The 16,421-nt window shown below is 35.4% G+C and overlaps 1 protein-coding gene across 1 annotated transcript; it reads left to right on the forward strand.

Annotated features, from left to right (window-relative positions):
* The first annotated feature begins 1,375 nt into the window (after window positions 1-1,375).
* On the forward strand, window positions 1,376-14,415 carry LOC144441257 (corticotropin-releasing factor receptor 1-like). The gene is made up of 11 exons (XM_078130817.1): window positions 1,376-1,403; window positions 1,677-1,786; window positions 2,564-2,682; window positions 3,112-3,274; window positions 4,111-4,267; window positions 5,247-5,377; window positions 6,185-6,270; window positions 8,901-9,051; window positions 9,624-9,665; window positions 10,752-10,862; window positions 14,282-14,415. Exons 1-11 carry the CDS (start codon window positions 1,376-1,378, stop codon window positions 14,396-14,398), a joined length of 1,215 nt encoding a protein of 404 aa, XP_077986943.1. The 3' UTR covers window positions 14,399-14,415.
* Window positions 14,416-16,421: the final 2,006 nt, after the last annotated feature.

Consider the following 16,421-nt stretch of genomic DNA (forward strand, 5'->3'; position numbering starts at 1 on the left):
TGACCTTGCTGAGCAGATTGAAGCGTCATACAATGTTTCTGGTAAGCTACAATCTTTTTTGTTTCTCCAAGAAGAACAATATAAACGAAATTCTTCTTTTGGCGGAAATGTTCCTCCAACCATAGAAATAGAATTTCTGTCATATTTTGATGATTCAATCCATTTTAAAATTTCAAAATCAGCCAGGAGACTGCTGCCTATAATTAAAACATTGCCTTGTTCTGATTGTCGATTGATTGCGTCATGTCAGATCTAAATGTACAGGGAAACAAACATTTCGAAGATAGCTATACTTCAAACGGTTAATATTTATCAAACTATCTTGTGGATGACACCCTCAACAAAGATGGACGGATTTAGACACTCCTGTAAGTCCTCTCATTTGTATGTATGCTACAATCGTACAAACCATTTGAACTTCATGCTCTCACTTTCATCATTTTATGTAACAAATGGTCATTTGCCTTACTTGGACCCTTCGAGTTATCATCGAATTAGCCATCATATTTACGTCAGCATATGATATGGCATACGTACAAGTAGCTCTCCGAAATGATTGTTTCAAAAGTTGAACGAAAGTACGAGAACATATAATAGATTATCTTTTCATAATGATGAACTCCTAGTAGGGGGGTTCTCGGAGAATCTGTGACAAATTGCGTCTAACACTGCATAATTAGCTATAGCCTCAAGCAATAACACCCTTATCATGCCTTATGGCTTATGCTTAGTGTTGGAGTTGCAGATGAGTTGAATGCGATATGATTGCTGGAAGACCTAGAGTTCACTCAGTTGATCTTAGTAGTTGTAATCATTGATTGTTGACTTTGATGTTTTCTTGGAAAAATCTCGTCTTTTTTTACGGTCTCTGGGTGCAGTGATGTAATAGCACGATCTCAGCTGTGAACAGTAAATATCAGACTATATGTAAAGCCCAAAACTGATTGGACAGGATGTGTAACTATCCTTTTTTATTGTACTATTCAACAACGGGTTTATTCCATCTAATCAAATCAACCATTTGAAAATCTTTGATATTCATTGTACATGTTGGTAAACATGTACTATTTGTCGCCCATCTCAAGTTATACAGTCACTAAAAGGTAGATACTGTATTCAATATTGCTGATATCAAAGGACACTGTCAGTCATTTGGGTACACATTTTGATCAGAGGTGGACAGGTGAGAGTACATACAGTCTTCCATTACCTTTAGTTACAGTTTCTTGACACTGAGGTACCTTTTTACTAAAGAGATAATTAGATGTAAATTTAATACTCTAAATATTGGTTTTCTTTTAAAGGGCCGCAATGTAACCGTTCAATTCATGGACAAGTATGTTGGCCATCGTCTCCCACCAACACAAATGTGACTATGCCGTGTGAACCAGGTGTATCACATCGTAAGTACTACTACATTGTATAAAGCATATAGATATATCTATACCACTTACCTTATTGACAAATACAATACATACATACATACATACATACATACATACATACATACATACATACATACATACATGCATACATGCATGCATGCATGCATGCATACATACATACATACATACATACATACATACATACATACATACATACATACATACATACATACATACATACATACATGTAGACAGAGAGATGCATATTATACGTATGTCATCTTATTACAGCATTCTTTGCCACGAGATTTTGCAATGCAGTTGGTGAATGGGAGACGTTCCAATATTCATATCTATGGTGCATATATCTTGCTGCTAATTTGAACGATAATCAAGAGAATGTAAGTACTTTTCTGATATATCTATTTTGTATTTGATAGTTTGCGTTGAATGTTACCAAAAGAGACGTATTCTGATTATGCACATATCGAAATTGAGCCAACATCGAAGCTCTAATAAAGACAGACAAAGACAAGAGAAATTGAGAGAGGAGGAGACAGGGACAGACAGACATACAGACAGACAGACAGACAGACAGACAGACAGACAGACAGGCAGGCAGGCAGACAGACAGACAGACAGACAGACAGACAGACAGACAGACAGACAGACACATGTACAGACACCCATGGTTACGGGAGATGCAAGATCAGTTTTATATAGACACAAACATGTACATTGATTAATGTGTGTGTGTGTGGGGGGATATGTACCTGTTGGTGATGCTTTCAGCTCATATAGTATTTTTACATTGTAAAAATCGATGCCGTAGAAATAATAAAATGTCTCGACAAAAAATCTCACTGGCCTTCCTACATTTTGTCGTCTTGCTCGACAAAATGTTACTATTAAACGTTGTTTATTTTCATAAATCTGGAGGTAACAAAACACTTACTAATTAACATTGCTACATGTCCTTAGCTGGAGCTATCATTATCTTTAAGTTAGTAGATCGTAACCAAACCATATAAAATGTAAAAACATATACGTTTTGAAGCGCTTCAACACATTGAATTGTAACAATTTTGTTGTGCCAGACTATAAAATGTAGCAATGTTTAATTAGATTTTTGCAGCGCCAGACGACGATGTATTTCTACTCATTCATTTCCATTTTAGGAGGTTGAAAATAGCTACGCCCATAATGTCAGTATAGCTGCTTCACTTATCCGTATCATTGGTAACTGTATGGGTATCATATTTCTATTGGTAGCACTCTTTATATTCTGCTACTTCAAGTAAGTACTTTAAAGAATTGTATTGGTAATAAAAACTTGTTGCTCCAAAAGACCGAAGTCCATTACAACCGTAATGGATTGAATGGCATATACATAATATACAAATAAATACATACATACATACATACATACATACATACATACATACATACATAGTATATATATATATATATATATATATATATATATATATATATATATATATATATATATATATATATATATATATATATATATATATATCGGTAATTTATTTAGTTTATTGGTGGGGATTAGTTATCGAGGTAAACCTACACAAATGTGAATGATGTGAAAGGATTCTTCTTAACTGATATAACAATACAAGTTGTGATTGTTCATGGACACGTTTAGTATGTTAAAGATGAATAGTGATTTATAATGTAAATATGATTATTTGTATCCTTCCAGATGTCTTGCCAGTACAAGGATCTCTATTCATAAGAACCTGATCGTTTCGTTCATTGCCAAGGCAGTAATGCAGGTTATACATCTTCACCATTCTATGTACTTATACACCGGTTTACCGAAAACTTGGATAGACGAACCGTTGGATAGCATTTACTTCTACAAGGTAAATACAACCTTTGAAGTAATTGAATAGAAATTGCTATGCTATGTTCCTTTTATCGGAAGTGGACAATTAAAACCGGCATGTGAAGGTCCGAAAAGTCTTCTCCTTATCAATATCCTCTCAAATTGACATAAATTCTCTTAGACATACATGGCTGGGAACAGCGGGATGCAACAGAGACCAGCAATCTCATGGTTGTTCCAATAGTCACTATCACCAATATATATATCAATTTACATGAAATGTAATGCATTGTTAGACAAATGCAGTTGCCATCACTGTTTTATGCAACAAGTTATTTGATATTCAAAGCATGCATTAAGACGTTGCTTAATCAACAAAAATCATTAATTATGCAAAATACAATTCAAAGTTTCAAGGTTTTATAGGAGATGTACGCTTTGTCGTCGTCATACAAATACAAACTTAGTTTATATACAATTTGAAGCATGAATTCCATTAGCCTAGAATCCAGGCGATTTGTCAAAAACCCTCATTAGCATGGATTCCAGGCCAAAATTCTTAAGATATTGCCTAATTACCAAAAGGCATTATTTATGCAAATCAATCAGTTTGTCGTTAATTATTTTAGACAGAGGACATTATATTTAATACTATGGTTTTTTCTGTCGGCGCAGTTTCTAAACTCGTTAAAATAACAACGGTAGTTATGTTGCATTACCACCAATAGCAATAAGTAGCAACAAGATCAATTACAATGTAATAGTAATGATCGTTAGCTGTGCAACAGTCAGTGAAACGTATTGTCGATATTTGCAGGCAAAGGTTTTTAAATACTAGTATATCACAAATAAATGATTTGACTGTTTTCACAGGCGGAATATTGTCGTCCAGTATTAACATTCTATTACTACACTGCCTTTGCCAACCTTGCCTGGATGTTTGTAGAAGGATTGTTTTTACTATCAAGAATAACAATAAGCGTGTTCAGCAATGACCCAAACTTTGTTGTGTTTTATCTCATTGGATGGGGTAAGATATTGCAGAATTTCTTGAACATTCCCCACTGTCTAAAATTAGATTAGTATAGTAACTGTTACGTCGTTATTCTTTCCTGTATTGTCTCGACAGACAGACAGACAGACAGACAGACAGACAGACAGACAGACATGGGTGAAACTATGACCTCCACCGAAACTACAAACTCAGAAGTAAACATGGTGACTAGTATTAAGTGTATAGAAGAGTCTCTGAATACACATACAGCTCGTCGGCTTCACTAAGTATAATTTCCTGTCGAGCCATACCATGCGTTTTAGGCGATTTACCGATAGAAGGCATCGTTGTGTTTTAGTTCAAGCACAGTGTCTGGTTGAACTAACTTGTGTAGTTTAGTTTCATCATAAACTAAATCATTATATAGCTTCACATCACATTTGCTGTTAACTTTATATCTTACGTGTTTAACTTTCGGCATGGTACAATTGATTTGAGTGGTGGTGCAGACCTATCATTGGTACTGGTATTTTAAGTGTATCGTGTAAATGTCTTGTGTGTAAGATATTTATGACTGTCTTGATTCCCTTAAAAGACAGACTAACCTTTCAACCGTTATACTAATCGTTGTTTAGAGATGCCTTTGATCAGAATACCGTTTTATCAGCAGTGGACATTTAAAACTGGGTTCACAACATGTTCTTATCAGTGTGTTTATGTCTGTAAAAGTTAGACATATCATCGTACACCTTGTGACAAACTTTCACAGACATATGAACAAACTGATAAAAACATTATGTGAATCTACATCCAGAGGATATTGGTGTTTGTATCTGGTCAATGTATATCAGTTTGATAGTGGTATAGAGAGCAGATTTTCAAATTCGGATATAACTACTGATTAAACGATATTCTGCTCAAAGGCATCTCTGGGTAACGTTAACTGCTGCAAAGATTGTATCTAAACATAAAAATACATGACAATGTATTGGTTATCTTGGTTATCTTTTCCCAGTATCCCCCATTCCATTTACTATTGTCTGGGCGGTAGTATTATATCACAAAGATGACAATGAGTGTTGGAGTACCCAGGACAATTGGAAGTATTTTTGGATCCTACATGGACCGATGTGCGCAATGTACCTGGTAAATACACTGAAAACAACGTTACCTTAAATAGACTGTCGTCTGGCGCCACAAAAATCTTACTAGAATTACATTTTGTGCTACTGTAACATTTCATCATTATCGTCTAAAATCTATCTCAACATTGCTACATCGATTTTTCATGGTCTCATTGTAAAGAATCATATCAATGCTAATGTAGTTTCTTTTTTGTAAAATACAATATCTTTGGTGACAGGAGCCAAAACATGTACATTGTAACAGTCTACTAAGATAGTAATACATTGTAACAGTCTACTAAGATAGTAATACATTGTAACAGTCTAATAAGATACTATCTCCTGCAAAGAAATGTAGCAATTTTAGTAAGATTTGTTCGTAAAGCCAGACGAAATGTATCACTGTAGTAAGAGTTTTGTTTAGACTGAAGACACTCTACTTCAACTGACATGGTTTTCATAGCTATCTTCAGTTCAAATGATATTCAGTCAGTAAACTTAAACAACCTTTATAGCAATTTTATGGGTATATAAACTCACGGGTTTTATCTAACAGTTCATGAATCAGCCTATATGGTAAATTTTAAGAGTCAATCAAAGATGCATGAATTCATACATTTTATTAAGATGTAAGTGCCACTTTCTGGTAGAATACTAGAATATTCAGAGTAGAGTTTAATAACCCTAACATAAACAGGATTTCTACAGTCTAATGATTTGACAAAGTGTATTCACTCTTATTTAACAATATCATCCTTCCATATTGCATTATCACTTTGAAAAATATCGCAGCCAAGATTTATCTAATTACACTGTTTTTTATCCTTAGGCTAATTTCATCTTCCTGATTGCCATTGTTTTTATCCTGGTTACAAAACTACGTGCAAGTCATGAAGAAGAGACAGCTCAAGTCAGGTGATTGTGAAATCTATAACATTGCGATGTATGTCATCTCAAATAGCATATAGTCTTCTTTATCAAAGTATCTACCATAGACCCCCCCCCCCCCATGTAGTCGGATTTGCATACACCCTCTCTACAGACATTTATTTTTGTCATTTAAAGTTTTTGTGTTCAAACCTAAAATTAGATTTCATAACAACAGGCTCAACCGACTTTTCAACTGGCTCAACCCACTTAACAACAGGCTCAACCCACTTAACAACAGGCTCAACCCACTTAACAACAGGCTCAACCCACTTAACAACAGGCTCAACCCACTTAACAACAGGCTCAACCCACTTAACAACTGGCTCAACCCACTTAACAACAGGCTCAACCCACTTAACAACAGGCTCAACCCACTTAACAACAGGCTCAACCCACTTAACAACTGGCTCAACCCACTTAACAACTGGCTCAACCCACTTAACAACTGGCTCAACCCACTTACATGTATTTAAGTCCATCATGAAACTTGTCCTTTTACGATTGGTTGATCCTGTCCACCAACTATATTTAGTTCGTACAGTTCAGATCACGTGGTGCTGCCATTGACGTCATCTGACAAAGCGGACCAGTAAAAAATTGGGGCTATGCAGTTTTCTGACAGATGCCTCATTGCAATAAAAAAAATAACGAATTCAATGGTCTAAGCGTTTGTGAATTTGACGTAATCCGTCAAACAGATGTTTGATCCAGAGACCTTCATTATGGACAAGGAGACAATAGGTATTGCGAAGCACAACTGATGATGGCTATGTTGTATACCTGTATGCCAAATACACAATGTTGATTATACCAAAATGTATTTCCCATGTGCTCACACGATGTGAATCATAGTTTGAAAGATGTAATCACTGTCCTAATCACTGTCCTAATTCGTTTCTTTCACCAAACTCTTGGTGCAGCGAATAACAGCAGAGTACCCAGTCTATTCATGTTATTGCCAGTTAAGAATCAGTACAAATATAAACTACAAAATAATGCACACACCATATGGATATTTACATTTCACTAGATAGATAATTTAACATTCTAGACTGACTGACTCTGTGCAGATAAAATGACAATTTGCGTGATATGAGTGACAACGTTGTCATGACAACAGTAGTCATTTAATATGCATCATACATATTTAGAAGTTATACCATAGTTGTTTTACACGTATTTGACATCACTAGGTGATACGGTTTTTTCCTTTGATATCTCTGCTAATTATGACAGTAGTTGTCCAGGAGTTGGCGAGCTATTTCATAAGCGGAAACAACGACAGGATCTTTCAGGCTATGTGAATCACAACCCCATGAAACCAACAATTGCTACAATATTATATCTATTTATGATATGAGAACAGTAGAACACTAGTAATATTGATATTATTGCTCAGTGTCTGATGATACATCTATCATTTGGTATGTGACCTCGTCACTATGAGTCAAAAAAACCTGACGAATCCGTATGCCATGAGTAATTTCCGGCCGAATGCAGAAACATATCAGAGAACATCATTATACCTGTGAAAGCTTAATGTAAGCTGAAATTGCGAAAATAATTGACAATTTTGTACGTTTTGATTCATATTTTGAGCATCACAGAACTATAAGGTAGACTCTGATTATGACGTAGTGTGATAGAGTGATATCATTGTAGTTAGAACATACAGTTGTTTTATTGATCTCAACTACCAAACATCTTCGAACAAATCAGTTACATAGGTTATGACATAATTTCTTACAGCACTTACAAACAAATTTCGTCTGGGAAGGAAGGAGACTTGGTTCTTTATTGCGACTGAATCGAAAATCTAAAAATCTGACATTTCACTTGTTAACATTAATATAACTTTAGAGAATCTATTTTTAACTCCTCCCGAATGTGAATGATAGCGCTGCTGATTGGATAGTATCCATCTCGTGACTAATCTAAGTATTACATATACTATTATGAATCTACATATGAAATTGTGTAAAACTTTAATCTTAGTCTGTATATAATACATCTATCATTTGGTGTGTTAGTAGAAAACCAAACCCATTGACGTGACACTAAGGTGCAATTCAAAATTAAACACACTAGATTAACATATATTAAACTTCTACTTTGTAATAACTTTGAAACCCTTTCTAACATGCGATCCATATAACTATGTATCTACGCTAACTATATCACACATACAACGATCAGAAAATAGATTACCCCGTATTTTCGGTTCAACCGCTGTATTTTGACAATGACTGGCGGACAATGTCTTTATTGTCCCAAAGTAACTTTAACGTTTGACAGAATGACAAGGTAGCCTAAAGCTGTTCGATAACTATCGTCTACTATACCTTTAGTATTGTTTATCATTTGCAATGCTGCTGTACCCAATCAACAGATTTGTATAATTTACGTAAGCACTAATCCAAATACCCCCTACAAATTTGCAAGTATAGGAGCTATGAACTAATCAAGATAAGTAGAGATTTTGAATATAAATTTCTTCATTTCTTCAAAGCACAATATTAGATATATCGAGAGTAGAACCTTAAATTTGAGCAAGAACAAACTTAGGTATATCATTTTGAAAGTTTAAATGTCATTTTTTTTGTTTTTGCCAACAGGAAGGCAACGAAGGCTACTGTCGTATTGTTACCATTACTAGGGCTGACGACTCTGTTGTTCTTCTTTGACCCTGGGACAGGAACAGGTGAAGACAGTGAATTAAAATCAGCCATCTATAACGTGGTGCAGGCTATTTTGAATTCGTCGCAGGTGGGCTACTTTTTCCTAAGATACTTGTCAAAGATATAATTCTTTGTGTTTTTTGTTGCTAGACTCCATTGTTTTCTTGTTACCATACTCAGTTTTTTTCTTTTTAGTCACACTGCTTTGTGTTCTTGTTGCTACACTCCACTGTTTCCTTGTTACAATACTCAGTTAGCCACACTCCTTTGTGCTCTTGCTGCTCCACTCCTGTATTTTCTTATTGCTATTTACTAATATTCAACACATGACACCAATCAAATATTGTTACAGAGTCTTTAGTACTATATAAAGATATATACGTGTTTTGTCGGTATCTCTGTTACTCGATAGAAGGTAATGCTGTCACACAATATTTGATAAAGCAAGGGAGAAAATTCTTTCCTGAAAAAATGATATTCCAATCTAAAATGTTGAACTCGAATGACATAAAAAATGTGTACGAAGAATGTATATTTAACTAATAAAAAGTAATATCCATATACATATATTAAATGAGTTTTGATGTGTACAATAAATTCTATTATTCATGGCGAAGTGTTATTGCACACCTTTAGTTAATGATTTTGTTGTCCCCACAGGGTATTCTAGTGGCCGTCCTGTATTGTTTCTTGAACAAGGAGGTAAGTTTTATGAATGAGTCCACCCAGAATAGTAGATGAACTAACTAGAAGTTAAATATCACTGACGTTGACAGATGGAGCATTAGACGAGTATATTCATGCAGTTCTAATTATTGTTTTTGTCTTTCAGAATGCAGTGAGCATAGCTAATTCATGTATCTCGTTTCAATAGCATAAAATAATGAATACGTATTTTCTACCATATTATAAGTCATGCTCAGAAAAATTCTTCCTTTGTATTATTTGTGTGAGAGAAAGATATTTTAAATCAAGAATGCGTATCTGATTCAGTCAGCCATGAAATAAATGATTGCCGATGATTATTTATTGAGGATTTGTTTTTTCGTATACCTTGTCAAAGAAGTCTGATAACTTTACACAGTAATAGACCAAGAACCATACAAACGTAGATTTCTTTCTGTCAGTCAGTCAGTCAGTCTGTCTGTCTGTCTGTCTGTCTGTCTGTCTGTCTGTCTGTCTGTCTGTCTGTCTATCTGTTTGTTTGTTTGTTTGTTTGTTTATTTGTTTGCTTGTTTGTTTGTTTGCTTGTTCATGAAATATAATGATAATTTAACTGTCAGTGTATCAAGTGTGATGTACTGCCCATTTCATGTTAGCGTTCACTGGTTCTGTTTGATACAATCACACAGAAACCAATAAGACAATGTACACACTACACTTTAAGATAGCAAGATTGAAAGAATGCAGGCTTTTGTGATATTTTGTTTAAATGAAATAAACTAGCATGCTACCATGCAGACATCAAACGTAAACAATGGTTTATTTCATTGAAACTAAATGTAGCAATAAATTACAATCCTGATAACTTAAAGTGTAGAATGTGCAGTTTCCTCTAGCTCTAGTTGTCTACAAGGTTGTATCAAACAGAGCCGTTGAACACAAACATGAAACGGGCGGTACATCTATAATGCGTCTATATCCTCGAAATTATATGTTTGAGTTGTTATTTATTCCATTGTTTTATACATAGTCATAGCAGTAAAGTGTCCGAATCTGAATATCTAGATCTGAATCATAAGAAACCCAGCGGGGATAACTGCATTATTTCCTTTATTCACATTCCAGGTACGTTCAACTATCAGACGCAAGTTAACTCGCTACCGACGTGACAAACATCAAAGAGACCGCCGCCGTTTTTCGAAGACATCCACTTATCTGATGACGTCATCATCAGAGGTATTTCTTTCATTGTTTCGCAAGAGGTTGCATTCTGAGTCAACATCCACTAAAACTCCATCTCCATCTCCAAGATGCAGAAGTAGAACAGTCCATGAAAAACTGAATAATGTAGAAATGAAATGCATTACTGTTGAAACTAATGGTCAGCCAAAACCATCTGCTCTTTGATGCCGCCATTTGGAAAGCCCGCTTCACTTTTTATGGGTTATTTTTTCCATTGCCAATGACTCGTCAAAATGATACATTTCGAAAACTCGTCAATGAACTTATTTTTAAAGTACTTCTTCCTCAACAAATTCAATTGACGTTGTGTGGCACTCGCCAAGGTGCTCTCATCCTTTGCTAAAGCTTTTCCAATTTCATTCATATCTTATAGTTTGCGACCTCTATTGTCACCACAGAAAACATTAATAAAGATATAAGCTGAAATTAAAGGCAATGTCTGTCGAAGACATTACTTTCAGTTTTTGATGATTGGCAAGATGGAGGCAGTGGACAAGACAACAGAATGTTACTCAGTAAACTGTATATATTTGATTGTAAATAGAATGATGTAATGCATCAAAGTAAAATGATTTATTTATGGAAATGTGTGACAGGGTGGACTATGTATTTTAATGGTGAATACTTCTAGCTATCTAACATCCTAACTGTTGCTTTCCCATGTCACACTTCCATCTGGTTTGTACTGAGCCTTTCACATCCTACATTTACAGTTATTACTATTGTTCTCACATTTACAATATAATGTATTGACCTTTTGAAGAAAGTTTTGTTGAGACCACTGTGTTTCTATTTGCGTTATATATAATATATATACATAATATATATTTCCAAGGCAGCTGTTCATAAGACGAGTTGATAGTGTTACCCAGAAGATGATTGTAGTAGCTGACATGTGGTTGTACATTTATATATCTTCACTTATCATTGCAAGAGTCTGCAAACCACGTGACCAAATTTAACTGCCTAAGCCAATGATATTATAGATAACATAAAAAATGACAACACATTGTGTTATTTAATTTCAAACAGTACTATAGTCTTTGTCATTAAGGTTATTTTTTGGTTTGCTATAAAGGAAAGAAACTCACCATGATAATATATTTTATATTTGTTATAAATGAGGAGAGATAAGTGACAAGTGTAGGAATTGTACCCACATTACCCAAACACTGGTCTAACCAGCTGAGCTAACGTGCCAACTGGTAGATACCGGGAATTGTTCCTGATGTGTACTTTTATTTCCTCGAGGCGGTAGTGACCTGGGAGACCTGTGAATCTATTTGAGATCCTTAAGTTGAAAGGTAAAACTTAAGAATGAGCTTGCTTCTCACCACCGCCTCGAGGAAAGAAAGTACACATAAGGAATAATTCACGGTATCTACCAGTTGGCACGTTAGCTCAGCTGGTTAAAGCACTCTGACTAGTGTTTAGGGGACGGGGGTTCGATTCACGGTGTCTACCAGTTGGCACGTTAGCTCAGCTGGTTAAAGCACTCTGACTAGTGTTTAGGGGACGGGGGTTCAATTCCTACACATGTCACTTATCGTTTATAACAAAATATAAATCATGGTTAGTTTGTCAATCATAGACAACAAGGCTAGTTTGTCAATTCTAAAGAAATACTTCACTAGTCTGATACATTAATACATTGCTTGTACTTATGGCAACAGTATGGGGTATCTGAACGATGGGGAAGGGACAACAATATGGGGTATCTGAACGGGGAGGGGACAACAGTATGGGGTATCTGAATGATGGACAAGGACAACAGTATGGGGTATCTGAACGATGGGGAGGGGACAACAGTATGGGGTATCTGGACGATGGGGAAAGGACAACAGTATGGGGTATCTGAACGATGGGGAAAGGACAACAGTATGGGGTATCTGGACGATGGGGAAAGGACAACAGAATGGGGTATCTGGACGATGGGGAAAGGACAACAGTATGGGGTATCTGAACGATGGGGAAAGGACAACAGAATGGGGTATCTGGACGATGGGGAAAGGACAACAGTATGGGGTATCTGAACGATGGGGAAAGGACAACAGTATGGGGTATCTGAACGATGGGGAAAGGACAACAGTATGGGGTATCTGGACGATGGGGAAAGGACAACAGAATGGGGTATCTGGACGATGGGGAAAGGACAACAGTATGGGGTATCTGAACGATGGGGAGGGGACAACAGTATGGGGTATCTGAACGATGGGGAGGGGACAACAGTATGGGGTATCTGAACGGGGAGGGGACAACAGTATGGGGTATCTGAACGGGGAGGGGACAACAGTATGGGGTATCTGGACGATGGGGAAAGGACAACAGTATGGGGTATCTGAACGATGGGGAAAGGACAACAGTATGGGGTATCTGAACGATGGGGAGGGGACAACAGTATGGGGTATCTGATGCAACTGTAGAGTCTTGATAAGTAGATTCAAGGGTATGACAATGATATATTGACGAACTATCATGTATCATATAACCCTTTTCCCTCCATATTTGGTTTAATAATAACCTCCCAATTCGAAGGTGAAAATTCCCATATTGGAGTTGTAATACTTTCAGTATGTGCTACGTTGAGTTTCATTTGGTTAGGTTGCCAACATGTGAGAGCATCTTTCATTGTACTCATTGTTGTCCGCGAGCCACATAATCTTAACTTACGTGTCTGGTAACTATCACAAGTGTTACTATCTGACCGATGGTATGATAACTAATTTACACAATGTTCAAGATAAAAGGTTCGATAACGTCACTGTATCAGTCCATGCTCAGCATTTAATCACGGGAGATATGTAAAAAATAAGGTTTTGCCTGCTCTAGAATACTATCGGATACCTTAGAACAAAGCAGGTTTCTTAATTCATAGACTTGACCAGTAGATAGGATATCATTTTCCCCCGAAGGTTTCTTTTCGTTAGTCATAGAATGCCACGAGAAATCGCGTTGTTTAAACGGAAACGCAGTGTTGGGCAGTCGCTATGCAAATCGAACCCTTTCCTGTGTCTCTCCGTTGCGATATCTCTGAGACTATCAAATTAGAATTGTATCTGCTTCACACAAATTGGATTTAAAATATTACAACCTCCAACATGGGCTATTGTGTCAATGGATCGGAAGGTCATCACATCAAGCTAATTACCACCCGATCTTGACTCAGCAAACGCCCATGGTTTGGAGTAACATAATGATAATTGCCATTAGTAGTATAACATATGCAACATGCCTTGAAATAATCTTTTGACGGTTATCGAGACAAGGGCATGTTTTATAAGAATGTGTAATTTTGATCACAGTGAGGAAAACACTACATGTTCAGGAAAGTTCCAAACACATTATATATGTATTTATAACAGGGTAATTTTAACATAACTGCCCTGACTCGTCTTTTACGGTGTGTTTTCCAGGTCAACACTGCTCGAAATGAGACTGATTATAACCAACTCAACAGGAAAATATCCTTTGACGGCAATCACGCCCTACAATCATCTTCTGGTAACATATATACCAATAGTTTTGCCTGAAAACTGATCATATTGTAGTCATAACTTTACCAACCGATTGTACTGATTAATGAAGGTCAAGAGGTCATCGACGATCATACGTCACCCGTGAAGATTTGCATATGTAAATATGGGGTTCTGGATAAAATGTACTAAATATTCATTATTTGAGCCTTGCAGTTGCCCTATGGATGAAAAAGGGTATTTATAAATATATTTATTATCATATTACTTATTATACGTATTAGTTATTAGTTATTATTATTTATATTTATATATTTATCTACGTCACGTCCGGTGTGTGGATGCATCTGAGTATATTTTATCTATATCACTACGTCACGTCCGGTGTGTGGATGCATCTGTCATTAAATTTCATCGAAGTGTCGCCATGTATAAATAGTTTGATTAATGACTGGTGTTTGCTGGTAATTACATCGTTCACTTTGTTGGCAAATTACAAATGTACTTGATACGGATGCTATAAACGATTGTGGTGGCTACAGAAATTGCTTTACTTTGGTGTTATGGGTTGTATTTCCTGTACGTACACTAGCAAGTTTTTTACACGTTTTGGTTTTTGCAGTTAACTGACTTAGAAATGCGTATATGGTCTGTATTATTTCACGTGTTTTTGCAAGTAGAATAGCACCAGAAAGTTTTTTCATTAATTAAAATCCAAAAATAATACCCCTTTTTTCATCCATATGACCACAAAAATGTAAATACACTCTATTGCACTATTGTTTTGGTTATTATATTCTTAGTTTACCATATAACGTTTGTAATAAAAAGAAAACCAAGATTGTTACACAAAGAAGTGTTATAGATGGCTTGAAATGCATGTATTTTATAAAATTAAAATTAAAATTAAGTGTATATTATATCAATATAAATGTACTGTCATCTAATATCTGTCAACTATTCACTTTATTTCGCATGGCTATTCAGTATTGCAGTAGGGGATTTTTGTTAATGTTTTGTTTTTAGACTACGGTCGTTGTTTATGTGAAATATTTATATCGAACTCAAGCCAAGTATTATCAACTTTTTCATATCCTTAATAGATTTGATTGCTATGGTAACATTTCAATTATAATATTTTCAATACCTGGATTCGTGTCTGACAAAATCGAATATTTATAATTGTTATTTTTCTGTGTACCTTAATTATTTTCTTAATATATATATATTGAGATTGAGATCCGAGAAATATTTCATACATGTTAACTTTTGCCAAACTTTAGGTAAGAAATATCACAATATATAGAAAGCATTTCAAAAGAATATATATGTAATCATTATATTTTCTACACATATATCCGACATCGATGTGGATCTACGTATGTATAATGGTAATGATTTTCAAAGTTCAGAATCATTTGTGAAAATTGTGCAGATAGTAAGATTGTTATTATATATCAAAGTACCTGATTCGTACGATTTCTTTTATCACTCTCAGATTAATAATTACATTTTGTTCTCCAATATTTTTCTTCGTTCAGCCAAGGAAAATATGAGTTATACGCAGGGGTCCTTGTCACTACGATTCGATAGACAAGGTAACAAGTATTTTCCGTGTGAATGAAGAAAAATATCGGTGATTACCATAGATATGCCTCGAAAAAAGTATTCATAATGAAAATTCGGGAAAAATAATGGATATTTAATTTACTAAACGTTTTGAATGACAAAAACACACGTTGTGACATCGACAAGTCTATAAATTCCATATACTTATTCGAACTCGTCCAGCTTGGCTTGCGTGAGGTACAATATATAATATCCCCTTTCTGATCTGTTCAAGGATGTGTTATTTGTAAAATGTTACCGAAAGCCCGCGTGTAACTCAGCTGTAACTAATTTTCCATAAAGTTGCTCTTATTTTCGTTTGATTTCTGTGTAAGGGTGGCCGTACTAAATTCCATGTTTATATTTGTTATGACCCGACCCTTTATATCATTTCAATCTGGTAAAACAATTTTCCGTAATTACTGCTATGTATGATGAACATTTTTCGTGAATTATGTATGAGGTTTTGAAC

The sequence above is a fragment of the Glandiceps talaboti genome, chromosome 10 (genome assembly GCF_964340395.1).
Source record: "Glandiceps talaboti chromosome 10, keGlaTala1.1, whole genome shotgun sequence".
NCBI lineage: Eukaryota > Metazoa > Hemichordata > Enteropneusta > Spengelidae > Glandiceps > Glandiceps talaboti.